The sequence below is a fragment of the Microcaecilia unicolor genome, chromosome 12 (genome assembly GCF_901765095.1).
Source record: "Microcaecilia unicolor chromosome 12, aMicUni1.1, whole genome shotgun sequence".
Classification (NCBI taxonomy): Eukaryota; Metazoa; Chordata; class Amphibia; order Gymnophiona; family Siphonopidae; genus Microcaecilia; species Microcaecilia unicolor.
In genome coordinates, this window is record NC_044042.1 from 45248534 (window position 1) to 45274362 (window position 25829).

Sequence of the window (25829 nt, forward strand, 5' to 3'; positions counted from 1 at the left end):
TACCTTGGCTAACAGGGGTCCCCAACCCCTGTCATGTATGCTTATTCACTAAAATCAAGCATGCACATGACGTGAGAGGAAGCAGGGCAGGCAATGCACAGAGAATAGCACTGGAGAAAGGTTTCAGCTGGTGGGCGTTGGGGGTCCCCTGTTAGACAAACCAGGGGACCCAGATCCAATTTGGGAGGGCAACGAATGGACTGGTTATGTGACCAGATCAAACACTGAAAGTTACCATTTAATTCACGGTCTTTTTCAAGACTCCTGAAGCCGAAACACAGTGCCATATCGAGTCTTTTTATTAATAAATCTTCATAAATTTCAAGGTTGTCCCTCTCATCTCTAGAGTCCACGGTCGTTTTCCCACTTGTTTTCTGCTGTTGTTGCATCCCGTGGGATCTCAGAGTTCTCCACTTTGATGGATTTCTACTGGACCCAACTCTGAGTGCCATTTATAGAATAATGCTTAGCACTAATTCTTATAGGTGCCTAGAAGCCATTTACAGAATTGAGTCCTATACAGTTAAGTACCACTGCATATACCCAGTTAGCCCCAGACAAGTGGTTTAATGGCCCAGGAGCTTCTCCTGGCAATATTGACTCCTCAATATTAACCCATCCATGCTTCTGTATATATTGTATTATTTTGAAAACAGTCCTCTACTATTTCACTTACTGGTATTTTGGGCTTGTTACAATGTTCCAGCCTTTTTTGTTTTTTCACTCTGACTATGGACTTGCTCTGTGCTAGGATTAACAACTGTCCTGACTACGTGGCTTCCTGAATATGAAGGACTTTTTGATAGTTCTGAACACATGGAAGTGCCTGTCTAAATTATGTGGAGAAACAGCCACCGAAGAGTCAGTTCCTGTCACAGCTCTCACAGCTCCTTACCTGTTTCCCCAGTGGGGCGTGATTTCCGTCGGTCCTAGGGGAATGGCACGAGGTAGAGGAGCTCCCGCTGACATGCAATGGCGAGTTCGGGCGGTGGCGGCATCCTTGACTGCTATGAGAAGCGGCAGTGTTCTCCCTCCCTGATGCATGCTAGTGTGGTTGGTGCTAGCCAGGAACAATGCACCTAGGCTATATCTTAAAGGGACAGCTACAGGAACATCCAGGGGAAAGGTAGGAATCACTCCCTCCCTTTGGGGAGTATTTAAACTCTGTTGTCACTCCTGTTCCTTGCCTCAGCAACAGATTCTGGACACGTCCCTCCTAGCTGGTGCATTTTCTTCATTGGTGATTCCTGCCCTGAACTCTGACTGTACCTGGATTTTGCTTACTTGTCACCTGCCATGAATTCTGACCTTACCTGGATTCTGCTTGCCTCTCACCTCCCCTGAACTCTGTCGGTATGTAGATTCTGCTTGACTGCTGCCTGCCTTGAACTCTGACTGTACCTGGATTCTGCTTGACTGCTGCCTGCCTTGAACTCTGACTGTACCTGGATTCTGTCTGCCCTGATCACTGACTGTACTAGATTCTGCTTGCCTGCCACCTACCCTGAACTCTTACCTTACCTGGATTTTGCTTGCCTCTCGCCTGCCCTGAATTCTGTCAGTACCTGGATTCTGCTTGACTGCTGCCTGCCCTGACCTCTCTCCAGTCTGTCGCTTGCCTTGGCTGTTATCCTCCCCTCTCCCAAGAGGACCTTCTGTGGACCAAGTCCTGCTGGCTGCCTGAAATCCGGGGCTCAACGCTTGAGGAACAGTGGTTAATCAGGTGAAGAACCCGAAGGCTTCCTTCTCACTTCCTGGAGTTGGGAAATTCTACCTCACCAAGTCTGACAGTTCCTAAGACTCTAGTGGAAAAAAAACCAGGTGATGTTAGCTCAAAATGAAAAAAAAAATATCAAATTAACCCACTGACAGGGCTAGAAATTTGATTCATGAAAATTACCAGTGCCCACAGAAGGTTGGAAAACCTCTGCAATAGTTAGAAGCATTGAGGCAGGGTTTAGAAAGGATGGACAAATCTGAATTGGGAGGTCTAGGACCTGCCAATGCAGAGCCTGTACTGAAACGTGGAAAAAATGGTTATTTATGCATAGTAATGTGCAGCAGAAGCGTCCCTACTAGAATCATAAATGTCTAAAATACGAACAGGTCAACATGGGCACAATGTGTATGACATAGCCAAGGCACTGAAACACAGGCTGTGTCATGTCCTCAATCAACTTGCTTCCTTTACCCCTTCTTGTGGCCGATTACACTCTTTCTTGTTGTGCTTTTCATGCTGGGATGTTGATGCCCTCTGTTTTGTTACTGTGTCACAATCGTTTATGAACCAGCAACATACACCTTTGTGTCGGCCATTTCAGAAACATGAATGTTTATTTTCCAGAAGTTGTCACAGATACTGCTATTCCTTGCCAATTTCACTTTTGGGGGATGGGGGAGAGGGGATGCCAACTGCCTTTATTCCCTCCAGTGGATCATTGCTCAATAGAAGCACTTTTCTAAAATCTAGATGGCTTGGGTAGCAGGTATAAATACCAATGTTCATCGTATTGGACACAGACATATGTTCCCCTCGTGAAATGGGGAATGCAAGTTTATTTTAGGCTTGCCTTATGCCGCCTTGCCATATGCACATTTTAGAATTTTAGATGTGCATATCCTGGCTTTGCAAAGTTGGGATACAAATATTTAAATGCCTATTTATGTACATCTGAAACCCAAATAATGCTTCTAAAATAAGCATCTAAACCATAAGGATTTTACTCATTTTTTGTATCTAAGGGTCTTGGGTCACAGTCCCCCAGCTATCTGGCTGGTCTTTACATTACGTAATAATTCCCTTCTCTGAGGCCTCCGCTTGCCATTGACTTCTTAATATATTTAAGTGGTACTTGGGTGTTGGTTAGTTTACCAAATAATCTAAACCCTGTGTGGTGAAGTGGCTTAACCAAAGACCCAACAGATGTGCTGATGTCATGGTTTAGCCAACCAATGATGACAGGAAACTGCCTTTGGGATTAGCATTTATACCATTTTCCCTCCCATATGAGGCTTCCTCCTACATTACCTCTTTGACAAGGAGAACTCTCTCAGGGGTCCTTTTACTAAGCTGCGTGTCTGCGTGCACCCGTGTGCCAAAATGGAGTTACCGTCTGACTACCACATGGCTCTTGTGGTAATTTCATTTTTGGGTGAGCGTCCGATATGTGCATCTGAAAAATATTTTTTATTTACAGACACGTGCCAAGTGGCATTTGGCGCACGTAGGTCATTACCGCTCATTTACCGTGTGAGTCTTTACCGCTAGGGTCAATGGCTGGTGGTAAGGTCTCTGACCCAAAAATGACACGTGGCAAGTTTTCATTTTGCCACACCTCCATTTTCGGCAAAAATTTTTTAAAAGGCCTTTTATAGGCGTGCTAAACAATGGGATCAGTGCACTCCCAAAACCAGTGCCTACACTACCACAAGCCATTTTTCAGCGCGCCTTTGTCAAAGGCCCTGAAGTTCTCTGGACTGTCATAAAAAAGATCATTGATAATAACTTCAGACCACTAGAGGTTGCTACACTTAGATATTTGAGAAGCTGTATTGCCACACCAATGCAAAACCATTGATATATTGTCATTACCCTTGGGTGCCACTGGGGAATTCACATCAAATTTAGAAGAAGGAGACAAGAAAATACAATCTTATCAAAGGGAAAGAAGGAGGGAAAAGGGAACAAACATTAAGAAGGCAATGACAGAAGAAGAGACAGAATAAGCAGGCAAAAAAGGAAGTGTTAGTTTTAGTGTTATCAATGCCAATGTGTGGGGGGCAAAACAGATCACCCGTCTCCAGTCAGGAACGAGAACTCTTTATAACTATAATTAGCACTCTGGGATTTTGTGAAAACTAATCTTACCTTCCCTTATGGATCCAAGTTCACAGCCCCAGTTATACTGACAAGTAACTGACACAAGGCCCAAATTTCGTAAAGATAAAAATAGATTTATTATAGCAGCACACAAATTATTAGAATTAAGGGTGCAACAATAATAGCAGTTATGCAGAAATGCTAGGCCCTTCATTGAAAAATGACTTACTCTTATTACAAAGGGTTTAAAGCAAACACATGCTTAGGCCCTAGGCCTAGATCCTAGGGGCCATATGCTTATTACCCAATAGCAGTACAGAGCTGGTTTATACAACCTGATGATGAGATGCCTTCTCCTGGAGAAATGTAGCAGGAGGCAGGCAGGAGCTCTGAAGAATCCAGCAGTGTAGTAGGAGACGAAGTGGGTGGAGCTTTACAAGCTAGGAAACATGAAAGAATATTAGCTCAGAGCTGGTGAGGTCATCAGACTCAATTTTTGGACCACAGGGGTGCTTCTTATATACTGTTTCTGGCTGTCACACATCCTTGAAGACAAACCAACTCCTCCCCATGTTCTGGATCTTCTGTCCTGGGAAATTACTGCAATGTCACCACGTGTCAGCAAAACTACAGTTCCTGGGTCCCCGGCTCTAAAGTAGCTGAGTCACCCCTGACTTGGGGTGCATGTTTCTGAGCATGTTTCTCAGGTGATTGCATTAGGCCAGCAGTTCTTAAGCATCCCTTTTTGCTGATTCAGGACCTTGGTAGAAATCAGGGCACAGTTCAGGCTGTATCGATGCATGGCTTGAAGCAACTGATTGCCGAGGTTGTTTCCAGCTCTGGTCATAGGCGCCCCATATAAGAGGCTTGGGGAGGCTAAGCCTCCACAGCCCAATCTTGACCGTTCCTCTGGCTGCCTGCCCTCACAAATGCAGGGCTTGCGCAGCAGCAGCCAGGGCGCTCTCCCACCGTCCCCTCCTTCCTTCCTGCCATGTGGATTTTCCAGGTGTCATATATAGAATCCTCCAAAATGGTTGTCTTAGCATTTAGCATGCACTAATTATTAGCACACGCTAAATCTGTTAGCACGCCTTAGTAAAGGACCCCACGATGAGGTCTATATAAGAATTGCGAAGCAGTTGTTTTTATTTTGGGGTGCTTCAAATATGCAAGTGGGATTATGGAGCCCTGTAGGGTTTATGTGGTTTTTTGATTAAAGGAAAGTTCAACTTTTAATGAAGTCTTTGGCTTTGCATAGCAAACGTTTCACAGGTCCACTTTCCTGGGTTTTTTTTATATTACCCTATAGGAATTATGCCCTTCACAAAATCTGGGCTGTTTTCATGGCAGGGTCTTACAAATACGTATTTAAAACAAGAAGTACATAGCCTATGCAGAAGATCTTAAAGAAAACCCCACAGAGACAATCTTATTGAAATTGAGCAACCCGCTAAAAAAATAAACACAATGATAAGGGATTTCAATATTTGCCTGGTATCAAAGGCGTGCATTTAGTGCTTGCAGCACCAGCCAGGGAAGATTGAAATATCAATGACAGATCAATTTTCTCCTTAAGCAAACACTAATGTGGGATAAACAGTATTGGGAGCTGCATCTGTAACTTTGCTGACACAGGCTTGGACTCCCTGATGTTCACAGCACATTTAAACCCGGAGATTAATTAACCCACAAGCATACCACTTAAGGAAGACTTAAGGTGATCAGGCTGGATATATGCCAGAGGCTGGGCATGCAAGCATCCTGAAAAGAGAATGCTGTGGAGCCTGAATATTTCAAGCTTGATTTTTCAAGGCAGTGCTTAGTCTAGGTCCTGAAGCTGCCTAGCTCTACGTCTTGGACACTTTTTTTTATGGCTAAGTGATTGGAAAGATGCAGGTCAGCATTGCATAACATCTGATCAGGATATGCAATCTTTTCCTCATCTGAAATGAGCAGGCCGCTGAGGAACAGCAGTATCCCATTATTTTTGGATGCATGCCGAGAAGCTTGTAAATAAATAGCCTTACAGTTAGTATTTATAGATCTCCGATAGGTGATAGAATAGGAGGCATCTCAGTGGGGTAGCAGGGGTGCTGAGCACCCCCAATATTGAGCAAGCACCTTCATTGTGCTCAGGGAGGAGTAATTTGAATTGTGTTTGGCAGCTCCAATCATTGGTAAAGTTGGGGCCTATGGGTGGTAGGGCAAAGTTCTGTGTACAGTCTAATTCCAGATGCTTGGGCGCACCTTAATTAACTTTGTAGAAAAATACAAAACCCTTTTCCCCCAGAAAGGGGTAAAGGGGGTCATGGAATTAATTTACCACCTTCGGTGGTATGACCTAAGTGATTTACATTTTTTTTCATTATATGCAGGTACTTTCTCTGTTCTTAGTGGGCTCACAACCTTGGACAATGGAGGGTTAAGTGACTCCTCTAGGCTCACAAGAGGCCATGGTGGAACTTGAACCCAGTTCTTCAGGTTCTTTTTCCCACTGTGCTAACCAATAAGCTACTCTTCCATGCCAACTTTGAAACCATTGTTAGCCCTGTCCTAATATGAGTATTTGAAAACAGCATTGTATTATTTTTATTGTTGAAATGTCCTTGAGGATATGGAAAGGTGAATCATGAAATGTTAGGTTATGTTGCACCTGTGTTTGCTTATTTTAATATCCTGTGAACTAAGGGAACTGTTCCATTAGAAATACAGAGGTCCTCCAGGTCCCCCTGTCTATGATGCTAACAATAATCCCCTTGATTAAGAGCTTCATGACTCAGTATGGTGAATGTTCCCCCCAAAGTACACTGTTCCTAAACAATAGAGGGAGAAATAACACCCATGATGCTGCATTACAGTAACTAGCTTTGAGAAAATTATTACAGTGGCTGGGTCTGCAGGAAATGACCTCCATGATGCAGTTTTAGTGTACAGATGGGAAAGGACTCCCATCCCTGGGGCAGGAATGAGACCCATGCTAATGATTAATAAGATAAGCATGATGGCTGTCAGTCACCACTGATAAATCTGTGCCTTAAAAGCGTGAACTTCAAATTAGATGCAGCTCTAAAAGCTCTGATGCTTGCAAGACTCAAAAGAGGAAATTCTAATCTTGTTGAACAGAAATGAAAAGGATGTTGAAAGATGCAAAAATTAATGCCTGCCCCAGCACCTTAGACCTCTGATGAAAAGCTATCAAGCCTAGAAAGAAAAGAACACAAAAATCCCCAAACTACTTATTAAAAGAAGATGAAACAGGTCCTAAATCTCTGCAGGAGCGTTCTTCTCATCTGAAAACAAGATTTAATAGGAATGCCACTGATGTCTCTCTGTCATCCCTGCATTGGCCAGCAGCCTTGTGTCAAGAAAGAGGTTCAGGGATGTCAAGCTACCCCATAATGAATATGCATGAGATTGCATGCGCTACCTCCATGCTGTCAAAATATAATATTAGGGAGAGCCTGAACACCAGACTGGACTGTAGCTCTCCAGGACTGTGGGTTATCTGTGTTGGAAATACAGCATTTCAACCTGATTTACGAACTTAAAGAAAAGTGTGTTATTAGGATTAATCAGCTGGAATAAGAGTGTCATGGGAGGCACTCCTCTGGGATCAGGCACGTTTTGAGAAAGAGAATGCAAATGACATGTCACACACATGGAACATGTCCTGCTATCCTTTGTGACATCAACGCAACAAGGGAACCTGACATGGACTGTGTTTTGGAAATCTATGCCTGCATCGGAGTCCATAAGATCTGAAAGGATACAACCAGCAGTAAAAACACCATGTAAAAGGGAATAGGATCTTGAAAAACAAATCATGCTCAAGACAGTGGCTTAGGCCATTGACAATGTACAGCGTGTCTCCTAGGCACACTGTCTTGAGCATATTTGATTTTATCAAGATCCTATGCCATTATTACATGTGTTTTTGCTATGGCTTGTATCCTTTCAAACCTTTTGGATTCCTGATGCAGGCATGGATTGCCGAAACATGGTCTGTGTCGTGTCCGTGGGAACTGTTCTTTTGGACAAACAAAGTCATTTCCTTGGAACATCTAGTCTCCTCAGTCTTTCCTGTGGGGTACCCATTCTTGTTCGTCCAACTGCATCTGTTACCAGCAGGTTGAAATGAAGTTGAGTCCAGCAAGGTTTGGTGGCAGTGCTCTCTACTGTCCTGCAATGGCAAAAGAATCAGTGCCTATTTTTAGTGAAATACTTGCTTCCTTTTGCCATTGCAGGGCTGGTATGCTGGGGTTCTCAAGCCAGTCCTTGAGACACACCCCAACCATTAGGTTTTCTGGATATCCACAATGAATATGCATACCATCGAGGCAGTGCATGCAAATCTATCTCATGCATAGTCATTGTGGATCTCCTAATAACTTGAATGGCTGGGTGCACCCAGAGAATTTGGTTGAGAACCCCTGCTCTATACCACCGTGCAGAAGGTCTCAAATTCAATCCTAGAACTGGGGCTTCCACTCCTAGGTCAACTGCATTTTTAGATTGTCATTATGCTATTTCCAAATGCAAGAGGAGATACAGTCAGTATGCTAGGTAGTGTTCTGTCCCAGAGGCAAGGGCCTCATTTACAACGACTGTAAGCTCTTTGAGCAGGGACTGTCTTTCTGTCTATGTTTGTGCAGCGCTGCGTATGCCTTGTAGCGCTATAGGAATGCTAAAATAGTAGTAGTAGTAGTAGTAATTTGCTTTATTAGTTAAAAAAAGTCTCATTGACTTTAATGGAGCTTGTATTAAAATATTCCTTGCTAAAAACATTAGTACTAGCAATGGAGCTTTAAGGGACCCTTTTGCTAAAGGTACTATAGCCTTATTGCATCGGTTTAGCTCATGAGAACATGCTACCGCACAAACATGTTAAAGCATTTTGTGGTATTTTGCCTGTTTGTGTGCACTAAACCTGTGGTAATAATTTTTACAAATATTTTCAGGAGGAGGCATTGCAGGGGGCAGAGATTGGGCGTGGAAACTAACCAGCTAGCATGTTATGATTAGCATTCACTAATGGGTTACGCAGAGTTAATGCGAGAGCACTTACTGGTAAGTGCTTTCACGTTAAGTTTTTACAGAGCTCACACATTAATGGCAATATTAGTGCATGAACTACATAAACAAAACAAAAAAAATATGCCCTAAAAAACGGAAGTGCTAAATTTGCAGTTAACGTGTGGGGAATTCCACAATATGCTAATTCCACATTATGCTAATGTGCATTTTACTACAAGGGCCCTTAAGTGACCTGCCCAAGGACCATCTGTAGGATCTGAACTCTGGCTTCCCTGGTTCTTGGCCCAGTGCTCTAAACACTAGGCTGCTACTCCACTCCATCTGCAGCTGATACCACAGAAGGAGCTTTCACAGTCACCAGGGAAGAGAATAAGGAGAAAAGGGAATCGCTGTTCTTGGTAGTAGCTTAATTCAGGATCCATTACTGCAGATTTCATTAAGGATTTCATTAAGCATGCTCTCTCTCCCCCCCCCCCCCCCCCCCCCCCAATCAATCCTAAAACAGTCACTGCAATGACCACATGAATGAGGTAGATGAGTATACAGAGAGCTTCCCAGTTCCAGGAGGAAGATTTTAGGCCAGTCCTGGATTTCTGACAACTTCATCTTGATGCATTATGAGACCCGCAGCACCGATTTCAATGGGTAGAAGAGACTACAAATCCCACACTGCTTTGGAATGTAAGCTTAAAATTAAGCCTGGCCAAAACGTCTCCCTCCTGGAAATGTGTACCTTGGCCACTCTGTGTATACAGGAGGATAGTTGCCAAGAGCAGGATGAAATTGCTGAATCATCACAGGGGAAGAGGTTCAAAATTAAGAAAGGAGAAATTTAATTGGAACAGAGCGTGTATCAGCGAATGCTTTTTGTACTTCCTGACAAACTGCAGAGCGTGCACGTGGTTTGATTATTATTTAAAATAACAGGTGTGGAAGCCCTGTAATGTATAATATTTGGAGAGCAAAAGTCTACTAAGCAAACTCCCCCTTGCCCCCCCTTCCCACACACAAAAAAAAACCTCTTGTCTGCTCTTGGTTATTATTAGCTGCACACATAACAGAACTTAAGCCTTTAAAATTAATGTTTTTTTTTTATTAAGAAGACAGATATTTTTTTTTATAGTAATTCTTTTTGTAAAAAATGGTAGCAGGTGACACCAATACAAAATGTGAATGGAACGACATGAAGATGTATTTTACACTGCCAACATTGTTCATGTATATAATAACCTTTTAAAAACAACTGGCCTACCAAGAGGAAAATTAAGAACAGCTGGGGGAGGGGATGATTAAAGAACAAACCTATTTGGTGTAGGTTTCATACCCTTTGCATGAATCCTTAAATTGTTCGGAAACAAGTTTGTTCTTTCCCCCCTTTTTTCTGCTTGAAAACAAAGCAAAACAAAAAGACATACATGATGAAAGATTTACAAAGTAATAGTCAACAATACATTTCAAACAGTGCACCATATATGTCATTAGGATACATAAACACTATAAACTGAAAAAAAAAATCAAAATATCCATATTTCACATGGTTGTGTGTGTGTATCAAGGAGGAGGATTCTTCATTTAGTTTGTTCCAATGCCTGCGTAGGGGCCCCTAACCTTTGCAATCTACCTGAGACAAGAGAGACAGGTAATCAAGGAACACACAAAACCTGAGACATCTCCAACATCGTAAGTCAAAGTTACATCAGAAACTATGATGGCACCCCTGCAGGTACACTTGTGGGAAAACAAAAAACAAAAACAAAATGGGAGCAAAGTGGGGGTAAATATCTAAGGAAAATGGAAAGATGAGCAGCCGGAGGAAGAACAAAAATGCAGCGATTCAAATAAGAAATTGAAGAAAAAAAAAAAAAAAGGTAAAAATCCAATGGACTGAATTCTTTACCTTTTGTCAATAATCTTGAGGATTCAGAAGTTGCAGATCACACATGTTTGTACAGCTATACAAGGATTAACTTGAAAAACATTACCAGCCATTAAGGCCAACACTATTTACCTGTTAATTGTCCTTGACAAAATCCTGATTAAAGAACACAGCTCTCTTCAGTTTTAATACCGCAGTCTGCAGTAAATTGATGGCCTATGGCGACATCTTGTGAAGTTTTAAACTGGCCTAAATTTGTGTGGACCTTAATAGCAGAAGGTCATTTGACAGGCTGCGCAAACCCAAGTATCTATGATTTAGCATTTAACAGAGGAGCTGGTGGAACTCTTGTGGCTTTGGTAAATCATTCTGGCACAGCTTGACAATGATCTATGTGTATCACATGTCCAGTGTTCCATTGGATATGTGTTACCATCTGGCTCCATTTTTGTTGCCTGCACTGGCCGGTCCAGTTCTGGTTTTTACTTGACTGTATGCATTCTACATCCTTGTATATGTGGGGAAAACCATGACCTGATCCCGTTTACCTGGGAAAAAATGGACCCAGCTGACTAGCCTACACTGGGAGCACAGCACCAACAAGGCATGAAAAGGCACATCCTGTTTTACAGTTACAGATCAGGTGGGTATGCTGGAACAGATGGCCATCCCTTGAAGAGTATAACTCTAGGACATCTAGGATTATGTTTACTAAATGGCATTAAGCCCTAATGTGCGCTTAGCATGCGAGAATTGCTTACCGGAAGATACATTAAAGCATTTAATGGTAAGTAACCATTTAGCACCAACTAAGTGCATGTTATTAATTTTTTTTTATAATTTATTCTTTTTACTGGGGATGGGGAAGCATTAACCAGAGAGTGATTCCACATTAGTCTGTGCAACCTGGTTAGCGCTGGCTTTAAAATGTAAGCCTTAGAGTCTTGTTATTTTTTTTTTTCAGGTAAACACATGCTAATGCAAATGCTAGCAAATGACCTGAAAAAAAAAATCATTGAAAATGCCCTATTATCATAGCCACACTAGAAATGGGCTTAGCATGTGGGAAAGTATCACGCTACCACGTGCTAAGCCCACTTCCTAGTGCCTTCTAACAGACATCTCAGAAAAGTGCCTTATTTCTATAAATAAATAAATGCTGTTTCCAAAACTTTTTTTCTTAACATTGCTTACTACATGCTATTGTGTATTTTTTTTTTAGTCAACAGTTCAGTGTCAGAATTGACTACTGTAATTAAAGATCCTGCATGATCAAAGTACATTTCCCCATATATATAGTTGCCCTGTGTCTTCTACCTCATCTCTGCCCAGTTTTTTTTTTCTGTTTAAACGTATCAATTACTTGCACAGAGAAACTGAGCAAATAAGGTTAGGATGTGTTTCTCCCTAGGGCACCACAGTCATCAGACAACAAAACAGTTATAATCGACATCACTGGATGCATCAGCTACCAGAAATGCCACATCCCAAGACTTGAGGGTCAATATTCAGACATGGTGCTCAGCATTTTGCCAACACTGCCGGTGCTGTGACAAATACTGGGCCATGTCCAGGCTACAACACTGAAGTTCCGGGTTTGCAAAGTCGGCTAATGCATTGCTGTTAAGGGGCCCTTTTACAAAGCGGCGATAAGCCCAACACAGGCTTACTGCATGCTATCCTGGAACTACCCGCTGGCCCAACGCAGCTGTCAGCGGGTAGTTCCAGCTTGAGGGTGCGCCAGTTCCGGTGTGCTGGAAAAAAGTTTTTTGGTAGCATGGTGCTAACCTGGCAATAATTGGGCATCGCCATGAGCTGCTCCGGTTACTGCCGAGTGGTGGTAATGCTCCCCAGCCATGCGGTAAGAGTTATCTTACCGAGTGTACCCATTATTTGGGCGAGTATTTCACCCACGTGGTAAAAAGGGCCCTGGCATGTAGGAAAATGGCCCCCGCCACTACCGCAGGGTCCTTTTCCTCTGAGCTTAGTAAAAGGGGTCGACCCTAAGTGCGATATCCAGCACTTAACCGGCTATGGGCACCGCATTCGATAGGACTGACTTTTATACGTTACCTTGGCTGGTTAAGTACTGAATATCGGCACTCAACAGGCTAAGTGCTGACTCTGCCCTCGGAATGCCCCCAAAATAGCTGGTTTTAAGTTGGGCGCTAACTGGACATCTAGCGCCACTAACCGACTAAGTGCCACTGAAAATGAAGAGCTAGCTCTGAACAGGTGATTTAACTGGCCAGAAGCCGTTTCTGGTCTGTTAAATCACGTTGAATATTGGCCCCTCAGAATCCATTTTCCCTGAGCAGTGACAGCACAATTATCAAAAGGTGTTCTGACCAGTAAATAGAGCAGTTATACATAAGCGACCTATATTCTGCAGCAACTTTAACAGTAAAGATGAGGAAATGTAAGGCAATGGCACAGCTTAGCTGTGACTTTGTTATAACATTTTGCTGCGAAATCACTATAAGGATGTTATATGCTTCCAGGGCCAGTTTATATGACCCTACAAAAAAGACTCTGGCAGTGGGGGTAAGGACCTCACACTGAAGAGGAGCAAGAGAGTGACCTTTCAAAGCTACCACTGTGCCCTTCAAATAAACATCTCACATAACGTATGGTAGAGGTTTGTGACCTTGGCTGTACTGGATAGTCTGCCTTAAAATTAAGTCCCCCAAATCACTGGAAAATATAAGCTGTACTGATTGGTGCCCATGGATTGGGTGATGATCAAGTGGTTTTATTATTGTTGGGGTTTTTTTTCTTTGTTTGTTTTGCTTTTTTTCAATAATTTTTACATTTCAAACAGTTAAGCAGTTTCCAGCACTGGCCTGTGTAGCGTGTCTAAAGAATGTGAAATAAGCCCAATCTTACTCCTCCGTGTACAAAGCACAAAATCGAACAATATTAAACATGGCAGCTTTGAAAACTCCGGAATCACTCACTGTGTAACACATAATTAAAATTGAAAAAAAAAAAAACCTCACACAAAAAACAAACACACCAGCTTGCGCATATGGATTGCTACCCTGCAGATCCTTTTAATTCACATTTCACTTTACACCAGAAGAAGTTTGGAACAAGTACATTTTTCCAGTTGAAAAAACCCCCCACACTCAATACAAATAAAGAAAACAATATCAGAGTGAAATTAAAAAACAGAAAAAAAAAACATGGGAAGGGAGGGAGCAGGGGAGAGAGAGAGAGAGAGAGAGAAACTTCCCCTTTCACAATCCCACTAGTCTGACTCTAATCAAGAGGATTTAAGGGGACACCATACAAACTACAACACATAAATGAGATTTCTACATCGAAACATAGGACACATTTCCAAAGTAAAAGAATAAGCACAGAACGCAAACACAAAGATCCCTGGGTAATGGAAAACCACTTCTGGTATCCTGATGAAATTCAATCCTTCTATGAGAAAGGGACACTGTCCCAAACATTCCATTGTTGGAAAAGGTTGACCTTGGTCATTACGATTTTACTACTGAACCACTTTTCAATTCAGTGCAAAAAGGTCTGAATCAGACCCTCACTGCTAAAGGCAAAAATCTAACCCAATCCTTTTGCCGCTGACCTGAGTGACAGCAATACAGACGGCAGTGGGTGAGCCTGTGTGTACCTTCAGCAGCAGTGGCTCCTGCAATCAAATAAATGGGAAAGTTTTCATAATCTCTCCCTTCAGAATGAAAAATTAAAATAAAACAAAGTGTTCTTGCTTTTTTGGTCTCCTCTCAATCTCTAGGTTCAGTGCACCTGCAGTATCCCTGGACCTCTTTCCTCACCTTCGCAGCCTGGAGCAAGGGCACTCCAGAAAGACAGGCATTGGCTGTAACACTTAAACTAGATCCTCAGCAATGATTTCTTTTTTCTACTAATTCTGACAAATACAAAAGTAAGAGAATGGGGCCAGTGGCTATAAGAATCAGTACATTGCCATTCACGTCAGACTGTTAGTAGCGTTGCTTGGTGTGAGCTTATACTGGGATTCCTTTAACATACAAGTAGTTAATATAATGCGGTTAAATCCTTATTTTTGTCTCCTAAAAGGGTACAATCATTGATGGAGAAATGGTTCCCAGATCTATCCTATAACAGTGTGCTAGAATTTACATACACACTTCAGTGACACAGCAGACAAAAGCTTAGCATATAGTTATGCCAGGGAGAGACTCTACCTGTGACCCCCTCCTGCCACATCCCAGCGGACAGACAAGACCACACTCAGATCAATAAGGACAAACATCCTGGCAGCATGGCAAATGTTCATCACTGAAACCAGACCTGTCCCATTTTCAAATGATTTTTGCCTTTCCTCACAAACAGAGTTCACACATCAATATGAAGGCTGCCTAGTGGCAGTGATGCACATTGCCATGAGGGGGGGATCTGGGTTTGATTTCCAGCTCAGGTCTTACACTCACCTGGATTGGCCATGACTGGGGATACTGTGGAAGCAGTATTCAGAGACCCTGAAGGAGGGAGTCAGTTATTGTGCAATGGCAACACCCAGTGCTGCTTTAGGGGCCTGCATGTGCAAAGGTTCTGGAAACAGTCCTGGTGCATGGGCCTCTGTCCTGGACTCTCACTATAGTGACTAGATTAAAAGCAAAGTAGGATAGAAAACGAGCAACAATCAATGGGGTGTTAAAAAAGAAAGTTCACGAAGACCTGGTACCATCTGAGCAGGAAACCACAGGGGGTGGGGGTTGGTGGACACTGCTAGATTAAAAGGAAAAGGAAAATGTCCACATTGGAGTACATTGTCAGGGATGATATTACAAAAGCTTATGGAGATGAGAAAAACAAGAAAGAGCGTGAAAACAAATGTGTCACCCTCGAAGATGACCTGCAAGATCTGCTATAAATTCATGGTTGTAGCTCTGTTATCATCCAACGAGCTTGTTTGTTGGCAGTGGCTTCTTAAGGCTGAAGAGAGAGGCTAAGGCTTGTTCTTAAAAAAGATAAAAGCATTGGAAAACCTCTTATATCTGAATTTTGATTAAGCACAGTAAATCAACCCCCTGACCCCCGCACACCCTCAAACCAACCCATCAAGCTCCCCCCCCCACAGCACAACCTTTAACCTTTTCAGAGGGCCCAGCACTGAGAGTAATCTAGAAATAGTTCCTGCCTCTCTTTGTGAAGTCAAACTAGGAAAGGATGGGAGGAGAAAGAGAAGGTGGCAACTTGAGAGGAGTGAAAATACACATGTTTCCACGGAAAACTCGCCATGACAAAGCTTCTGTATATACAGTACAAGCAGGCCACAATCCTACGCCTTTCTAACTAAGCACAAGGAATGAAACATTTGGATTTTGAGTTGCACTCTATTGGAATTCTCCTTATTTTAAAACAAATTGAAGGTAAAGATAGACAGACCAGGGGAGGTTAATGGACTTGTTAGGAAAAATGATGGGCAAAGGTCGCAGCCCTCTCTTTTCCATGTCCCATCCCTTCTCCCCTCTGGAAAATTGAGAACACCTCCTTCCCATCACCCTGATCCTGCCAAAGCAGCTTCTCTGGCTATCAAACTTATACAGCGTGTCAGAGCCAAGGCAGCCCAAAGTCTGCAAGAAATGAATTACCAGCATTACTGGTATTTATTTGGAGGAACAGCACAGAAGAGCAAGTTTTCAAAGGCACTGTCTGTGCTGTTTTCAAGGCTTTGCTATTTCTGGGCATTCATATGAGTGTTTTTAGTCATTGACCCAAACAGTTATGTTTCTTATAAGAAGAAGATGACAAGCTGATGTGAATGCATCACATGCCTTCAACTAAAGATCCCTTTTGATTCTTCTCTTCAGGGTAGGGTGGTGTTTGAAATCAACCAAGGTGAGACGCAGTGAGGACAGAGGAGGGGAAAGTGAAGCTTTAGGGTCTGAGCATGCAATAGTAATAACACAATTGGGTCAAATCTAACAGGAGAAAAGAAAAACACAATAAAATATTTTTTAAAAACGTAATACATAAAATAATGAAAGGCACAGGATTTTCTGAAAAACAGCATAACTAAGACAAATCCAAGTCTGACTTAGTACAAAAAAAAAAAAACCTCTTGAAAAATAATAATTAAAAAATGAGGTGTCAAACAGCAGAGTGCACTTTTACCAAGAACTTGTTTTAAACTTTTTTTAAACACTCACATACTATAGCAGAGCCTCCTGATCTCATGCCTCTATCCACCCATTTCTAAGAAATAAAAAAATATACAAGAAAAAGGATGGTTCGCAGGATCCAATCAAACTGTCTCTTTATCCTCTAAATGGGGGTGGGGCTGGGGGCCAGTAACTGTCCGCAGTTGGACACCTCGTTGGAACCCAAGGCGTGTTTAGATAAAAGTATTCTTTCTTCTCCTCTGAATTACTTTGTCCTCCTTCGGCGTTGATGATAGCTGTGTCGGCATCTGCCGCATCATCTGCTCCTTTGGCTTCATGTGTAAAGTATGTACCTGAAAGCAAGGAAGAGGGAGATCAGATATCCCACAGGGGGGGAAGAGATGACAGGACTATAGGGATGCACTCTTAAAAACCTGGTTCCGTGGAATTAGCTCATGCTTTTTTCACAACAGAAGAGAACTGAAGACTTCAATATGTATACCCTGCAGGATTGTCCAAACTCAGTCTTCGAGGGGCTGACATCCAGTTCGGATTTTAGGATTTCCCCAATGAATATGCATGAAATCTATTTGCATGAAACTCCTTCTATGTAAATAGATCTCATGCATACTCATTGGGAAAATCCTGAAAACCCGACCTGCTGAGGTTGGACAACCGTTCCTTAGAGGAATGGACAGATGGGGGAGGAGGGGAATATGATACAGATGTTTAAATACTTATAAGGTTTTAATCTACAAATTAATTTTTTTCAGAAACAGGGAAGCAGTAGGCCATGAGTTGCAGGGTGGGAGACTTAGGAGTAATGTCAAGAAATACTTTTTACCACCTGAAGTGGCCAAATATGATTGGGCAGTTGCTATTTGTGTTATTGGAGGAAAAAGCCTCTGTATTCCCGATTCAGAACATAATAACGTCTGTTAGACTGGGGTGGAATCGTCATCGGCTGAAAAAACCTCCAGGTGAACTTTAATTAGCAAATAATCACATCAAAAAAATGAACACTTATCTTAGTGCCGCAGGTGCAGTATGGCTTCACTCTTGTACGCCTGACAGGGTCCCGTTTCGCCGTCACAGGCTTATCAAGGGAACAACCTTGTACTGCAATGTGAAATCCTGTAAACAAAAAATGCAAATTAGCCCCTACAAAATGCCACTCCGTATGCTCTGGTTCTGGTTTGCACTCGTGTGTCCAACTACTTGTCGTTCTATGCTGTTTTCTCTAACAAACCGGTACTGACTAGAAAATGACGTCTTAAATCTACCGCCAAATGATGCCACTGCTGTGCTATTGGTTGACATATTTAAAGGGAACCCAAAGTTGAGTTGATAAAGGGCCAACCTTACAGAAAGTGGCCCATTGGATCGTGGTGTTTAAACCATTGGGTTCCAAAGATTTCAATCTGAATGCCACCGTTGTTCAGCTTGGAGGAGGTATTTAGCTCTATTGCCCCCCTCTTACATTAGGTGTGACCTGATCAATTGCGAAACAATGGAATTCTGTGAAGTCATGTTTTACACAATGTTGCAATGAGCTACACAGAATTCCATTGTTTCGCAATTGATCAGGTCACACCTAATGTAAGAGGGGGCAATAGCGCTAAATACCTCCTCCAAGCTGAACAACGGTGGATCTTCAGATTGAAATCTTTGGAACCCAATGGTTTAAACACCACGATCCAATGGGCCACTTTTCTGTAAGGCGGGCCCTTTATCAACTCAACTTCGGGTTCCCTTAAATATGTCAACCAATAGCACAGCAGTGACATCATTGGGCAGTAGATTTAAGACCCATTTTCTAGTCAATACCGGTTTGTGAAGAGAAACAGCATAGAACGACAAGTAGGTTGGACACACGAGTGCAACCTGAACCAGAGCATATGAGAGTGGCATTTTGTAGGGGCTAATTTGCTTTTTTGTTTACAGGATTTCACATTGCAGTACAAGGTTGTTCCTTGATAAAGCCTGTGACGCAAAACGGGACCCTGTCAGGCGTACAAGAGTGAAACCATACTGCACCTGCGGCACTAAGATAGTGTTCATTTTTTTGATGTGATTATTTGCTAATTAAAGTTTCACCTGGAGGTTTTTTCAGCAATGAAGATTCCACCCGGTCTAACAGATGTTATTATGTTCTGAATTGGGAATACAGAGGCTTTTTCCTCCAATAACACAAATAGCAACTGCCCAATCAGATTTGGCCACTTCAGGTGGGTAGAATAGCATTTGTTTCTAATCATTGTGGCAGCATCCTATTTTTGCATTAAGAAATACTTTTTCACAGAAAGGGTGGTGGATGCCTTGAATGCCCTCCCGGGCATGAATGCTTGGATAAACACAGAGGAACAGTAATAGAAAAAGGATGGCATGGCCTAGTGGTTACAACACTGGTCTTGACATCCAGAGGTGGCCGGTTCAAATCCTGCTGCTGCTCCTTGTGATGTTGGGCAAGTCACTTAACCCTTTATTGTCTCAGGTACAAACCTAGATTGTGAGCCCTCCTGGGACAGAGAAATATCCAATGTACCTGAATGTAACTCACTTTGAGCCACTAGTGAAAAAGGTGTGCACAAATCAAAATAAATAAATTAAAGCAAAACTTAAATGACCTCATAAATGACCTTAAATGACAAAAGCTTCAGAACTTGGGCAGTAAGAACAATACCAAGCACACTCTGGGCCAGTAAAAGGCAAAAACAATCAAGGCTGGAGTGGGTTTTTGATTACAAGTAGGACCAGTATGAGCAGACTACTATGGTCTGTGCCCCCAAATTGGCAGGGAGCAACATAGATTAAGTATACCAGTGTTTAATCATAAAGTGGAACCTGTGCAGAGTGCCAGATTCAACTCTGGCCACCTCGTTGGGCAGACTGGAAGGATCGTGCGGGTCTTTATCTAGTAACATTTACTATGGTTTCACAGGTAGCTCAAAGCAGTGACAATCTAAGGGTGCAATTCTATAACTTGATGCCGCAAATGTTGAGTCAGTTCTAAAACAGCATCTTGCTGGCAAGATTCTAGTCTAAAACACTAGTGTAAGTCAGCATCAATGTGGCAACATTTAGGTGCACCTATTTATGCAGGTCTATGGCTGTTGCAAGCTGGCATGCGTAAGTACACCATGCAGTGTGCACAACTTATAGTATTCTATAGGTGTGGGCATAAGGACAGACACCCATGATGCACTCATGTGTACACCCCCGTGCAGCTACCCACGACAGCACTTACAGAACAGTGCTTAGCTCACTTGCACACAAGTGCTAATTAAAGCATCACTTATGTGCGCTAGGTGCATGAAACCCACATGCCCACTGGGAAAAGTTGTTGCCATCAGCAGCTAAGTGGAGGAATAGCCTAGTGAGTTACAGCACGGTCTTGACATCCAGGGTGTCCCAGTTTCAAATCCCACTGTTACTCCCTCTGATCTTGGGCAAGTTATTTAAACCTTCCACTGCTTCATCTACAAAGTTAGACTGAATCCTCCAGGGACAGAGAAATACCTAATGTACCTGAATGTAACTCACCTTGAGTTACTACTGAAAAAAGGTGTGAGCACAAGAGTGTCTTCAGCAGTGGCATGGGCTTAGGCCCTCCCAGTAGCAGCACAGCTGTGATACGGATAGCATGGATCCCAAGCCCTACCAGATGAAGATTGCCAGCACCTCTCCCTCCCCTCCCCCACAGGTGTTCTGGTGTCTCTCATCTCTCCCTTCCTCCTTTTAAACTTTTTAGCTGTTCGCTGGCAGCAAGCAGCACTCATACCCACCCGCTCACAACTTGTTCCTGCTCGTGGGACCAGGGGCGTAGCCAGACACCCAAGTTTGGGTGGCCTGGACCCAAGGTGGGTTGGCAGAACTCCGCCTTGTCCTACAAGTGATTTGATTTCTCCTTCTCTCGCCTGCATGCCATATGGTCTTTCAAACATCCCCTCTCCCCCATATACCTTTAAATAGCAGATTTTCACCGGCATCAAACAGTTGTTGGGAGTTTTGGCTGGTGGGGCTTGGGGTCCCTGCCAGCCACATTATAGGTGTGCTGCTACTTGGTGGGCCTGAACCTAAAGTGGGTGGGCCTGGGCCCACCCCAGCCACCCTTGGCTATGCCACTGGTGGGACCAGGAAGTTGTGTCAGGGGAAAGGCTCAGGGGCTGCAAGAGCAACAGGTACGAGTCATTCCTCAGTGCCAGCGAAGAACTAAAGGACTTAAAAGGTACAGGGGGTGGGGGGGGGGGGGAGTGGAGGTAAAAGACCCCTGATTGCCTTGGGGGAGGGGACGGAGAGATGCTGAGCAGGGAGCGGGATTCTCAGGTCCACCCAAAACTGGGAATCTGGCTATGCCCCTGGTCTTCAGACACCAAGTGATGACTTTAAATGCAACAGTCATGATGAATGTTTGAGCTTTCAAATACCCTCCCAGATGACTTTAATGCAACACTTACCTTTATGTCTTGCAAAGTATCGGCCTAAAATGATAAGCAGGCACAGCATGGCAAACACCACCACAGCAACTACGCCACCGATCACAGCATGGTCCACGCTGGGAACCTCTTCTCCGGCTTGAGAATCTGTCAGGAGAGGGCAGTATTGTGAACTGTGAAATCATTCTTGGCCTGACTGTATACTCTGCTGACTAGTGTCTATGCAGTAAGTGACTGATGTTTTAAAGAGAGGGACACAGGGCAACACTACTATTAGCCTTCCATCTATTCAAAAAATAAAAACAGTAATAATTTTGTTTAACCATCGGTGCATGAGGTACACTGCATAGTTGTATTTCCTTTCTTTCAAAGGGCTTTCAGTCCAAGTACGAGCAGTGATTGATGGAGACACAATGCTGGGCTTACAGATCAGGATTTTCTCTTATGCAATACCAATAGCCCACATGCTACTCTTAAAGTAAGTAAGCCACAGCCCAGGGGCCTAGACCACACCTGAAATTCCTACCTTTGGCCTGCAATGCCATAATTTGCCTGCTTCTTGATGACTCAGATCAGTTATCTCAGAGCAGCTGGTCCTACTTATTTTCTTATTATGTCAAAGCCAGTCAAACTCATGGTGATAGGAAAAAATATCAGCTATTCAGGAACAGCTGAGCCTGGAGTCAACAAGGAGGGGGAGAAAATGGACAGCCTTCATTTGTCTTGTCGGGGGTTAGAGACCTTGTTCTCTGCTACTAACTTTCAGCTGCTGGCAGCTCAATGAACAGAGAAGGAACAGCACCATGGGGGAATATTATGGAATGAGTATACAAGGGGTATATGGTGGTGGGGAGGAAGGTGCTCCTGTGGAGTAGTTCCTGCTCCAACCTACCAACCCTCAAAATTGTAGGCCAGCAGGCTTCCCAAACTGCTTGCTGTAATCCCTTCAAGTAAATTAAACTCAAAACAGTAAAGGCAAACAAACTCAAAATAAAAACGGTCTTGGGAGCTCATGAATATCAAAAAATATAGTAAACAGAGAAGCAGCTAAAACATGGCCAACAAACAGAGCAGAAGTACTCTTTATGGCAGAAGCACAGAAATCCTGTATAATAAAACGCACCTCCAACATTCTGAAGCTGACTGCATGGCTGAGGCATTCCTGCTCTCTGTATCCATCATCTGAATTGACATCATATACTTCCGGGTTCGTCACAAGCAGAAGTGACCAACCACATGAGGTTTCTCGGCTTCAGAATGTTGGAGGTGCATTCTATTAAATAGGATTGGTCAGTTCCTTGAAGCACAGCCAGAGCTCAGCGTCCTGCACAGTAACACTCACACACCAGAGAGAGGGGGGGGGGGGGGGGCTGACACCAGAGGGAGGGAGGGAGGGAGGGAGGGAGGGGGCATCTCTGTCCCACACACACTCTCTCTCTCACAGTCAATGTCTTTCTCTCTCTCACTCTCACACACTGTCTCTCACACACTCTATGTCTCACACTGTATCACATACACTCTCTATGTGTCACACAGTCACTCACCACACTCTCTTGGTCTCATACACTCAGTCTCACAGAGAGTCTGTGTCTCACACACTCTCTCTCTAGCACACACTATATCTGTGTCTCACACATACTCTCTCTCTCACACTGTGTCTCACATACGCACTTGCACACACTCTCATTCTCACACACCACTCTCTCTCTCACAGACACACTTGCACCCAGACTCATTCTCTCTCTCACACACACTTGCACATTCACTCTCTCTCTCACACACAGTCACTCTCACATACACTCCGAGGAAAACCTTGCTAGCGCCCGTTTCATTTGTGACAGAAACGGGCCTTTTTAACTAGTCCACAATAATCCCTTCCCAAATTCTATTGCATTCCTTGATGTCTCCTAGTGAAGTTAGCTGCTATCTTTGGCTACCAGGTCAACCTGCCTCACAGCTCTGTAGTCCTGCTTAGACTAATGAGATTTTTTTTTTTTTTTGGGGGGGGGGGGGGGAGGGGGAGGGTAGGTGATACTGGGTGCTTGTTTCCTGGATTCTTCATGTTCCATTGTTGGTCCCACACTGCACTGATAAGATTCAACTCTTTTTCCATATCTTGATGCTCCTTTACTACAGAGGGGGATGCATAAGTGGATTTTGCTGCAGTGGCAATGAGGAATGGGAGGTGGGGGTAGAGATTCCAGCTTTATGCTTGGGGTGAAGGGAATCCTCCCATTCAACAGTAGTTTTCAGATTCTCTGTCTTCAGCTGGACCTCTGAGAGGGGTCACTTCCTTTAAACTTAGGTGCAGGTCAGAGCAACCCATGTAGCCCACAGTTTAAAAGAAAGTACGCTCACACCCTGTTTTAATGGCCCAGCAAAAAACAAACAAACAAACAAACAGTAATACATGCAAGTAACTCCCTGTAGCTGATCTGCCCAGTCTCACCAGATTACGTTTTCTGATTTAAATCAAGGGAAGGAAGAACCAAAATAGGGAGGGGGAAATTCTAATAACAATTACACCCTATTACATGAATAAATGTTTAGACTAATGGCCCAAGTGCTATTCCTGTCTATAACTTACACAGGGGCAGTAAGTACTAAGTAGGGTTACCATATGTCTGGTTTACCCAGACATGTCCTCTTTTTGAGGACATGGCTGGGCATCCGGGTGGGTTTTGCCAGCCTGCCCGTTTGTCTGGATTTGCAGACTAACAGGCAGGCTGGCGGGTGGATGGACAGGCGGACCTCAGGGTGTCCTATCCTCCCCTCCTTTACCTTATTGTAGTGCCCTGGTGGTCTAGTGACCTTTTTGGGGCAGGGAAGAACTCCCTCTTTCCTGCCTGGCACGGCTGCAAACTGTCTTGCTCCCGGCACCAATTCAAAATGGCTGCTGAGAGTTCAAGCGGCAGCCTCATGAGAGTTCTGCAGAAGTCTTGCAAGGTCACTGCTTGAACTCTCAGCAGCCATTTTGAATTGGTGTCAGGAGAAAGACAGTCTGCAGCCATGCCAGGCAGGAAAGAGGCACTACAATAGGGTAAAGGAGAGGAGGGGAGGGGAGGGGAGGGGTTATGAATGAATGGAGTCATGTCGGTGGAGGGAGGCTGGAAAATTGGGGAGGGGATATACATGCAGGGAGAGAGAGAGAATCTGGCTTTCTTTGGGGGAGGGTCAAAGTGACAGGGGTGGGGCTTATGTCCTCTTTTTCCTTAGGGCAAATATGGTAACCCTAGTACTAATGCATGCTTACTGAAGCATAAAATGGTTTACCGCGTGGTATACCGAGGTATCCTGCAATAATTTGGGGATGTAGGCATGCTACCCCCGCACTAAAAAAGTTATTTTGGCACTGGAGGCAGGTCTGGGAGTGGAAAGTGGGCATGCTCTGTGCTAATCAGTTAGTGCAGTTACATTGCCGCGCACTGATTAGCACATAGTTAATGTGCGAGCCCATACTGCTTATATAATGGGTAGCAATAGGGGCTCATGCACTACTGGCAAAATTAGAATGTGGCCACTAATAAGGAAAAAAGAAAAATTGGCCATTTTACCTCAGCAGAAAAAAAGGCCTTAACACAAGGGAATGACCCGCTTAAGGCCACTTTTTACTGCTATTTGGTAAAAGGGCCTCAAAATGTATATTTGCAAGGAGAACATACATGGGGTGGAGCATGAGTGGGACTCAAACTTAACTTACAAAATGCAGTAAGCTACACGGGTATCTGCAGCACTTAGGCAATAATACACCAGCTCATGCCTAAGCACATACATGCACATATACCCGGTTACATTAGAATTCTATACTAAAAAATATGGGCCCACTTTCCTTTAAGGAATAGGCTCCCAGCATCAGGGGCAGCCCAAGACAATCTGCCGCCTGAGGTGAGGAATGAGCTGCCACCACTGCTCCTTCTCCACAATCTGATATCTCCCTCCTTCCATTCCTTCCCCAACCCCTTTCCTCGAACTTACCTTTTCTTTTTCTGTTTTTTAAAAGGTGGATGTGACAGCAGCAGCAGCAAATCCTATAGGCTGCCCTGCCGCCAGTCCCGGCCCCTTCTCTCTACTGTGGCCCACCTCTCTGAAGTAACTTCCTGTTACCTCGGAGGCAGGCCGTAGTAGAGACAAGGGGCTGGGACCAGGGGAAGAGCAGCCCATGCGAATTGCTGCTGCCTCTGTCGCCACTGCCTTTTAAAAAACAAGAAAAGTAAGTTCAAGGAAGAGGGTTGAGGAAGGAATGGAAGTGGGGAGATGCCGCCTCAGAAGAGTGCCCCCTGCCTCAGGTGGCCTAATGACAGGGCTGCCATTGCCTAGCATGTACCCGGTAATAACATCACCCTTTAAAGGCTCCCTAATAGTGGGTGTGTACTAAGGCTCCCGCGATACCAATTAGCTCCAAAACAGAGATTTAAGCACAGAAATCTGCACCTGATTTATACTGTGTCTTTGCCTCTCATTTACTCCCTACAATTGCCACTGCATAGTGCCAGATTCTGTAAATGGCATCTGAAATCTAGACAAGTCCAATTAACACGCCTAGCGCC

At 43.8% G+C, this 25829-nt stretch overlaps 1 protein-coding gene across 5 annotated transcripts in view; it reads right to left on the bottom strand.

The window, feature by feature from the left end:
• Positions 1-8030: 8030 nt before the first annotated feature.
• The window catches only part of CADM1 (cell adhesion molecule 1), a 748407-nt gene continuing 730608 nt past the window's right edge, over positions 8031-25829 (bottom strand). For 4 of the 5 annotated variants that reach the window (XM_030221998.1, XM_030221997.1, XM_030221996.1 and 1 more), the window contains 2 exons: positions 21304-21429; positions 15821-17199 (listed from right to left, as the gene is read on the bottom strand). In XM_030221998.1, coding sequence (XP_030077858.1) covers positions 17003-17199; positions 21304-21429 — 323 coding nt within the window. In that variant the 3' untranslated portion in view covers positions 15821-17002. Of the gene's footprint in view, positions 8042-15820; positions 17200-21303; positions 21430-25829 lie in introns of those variants that run through there. The other variant, XR_003944063.1, reaches the window with a different exon arrangement.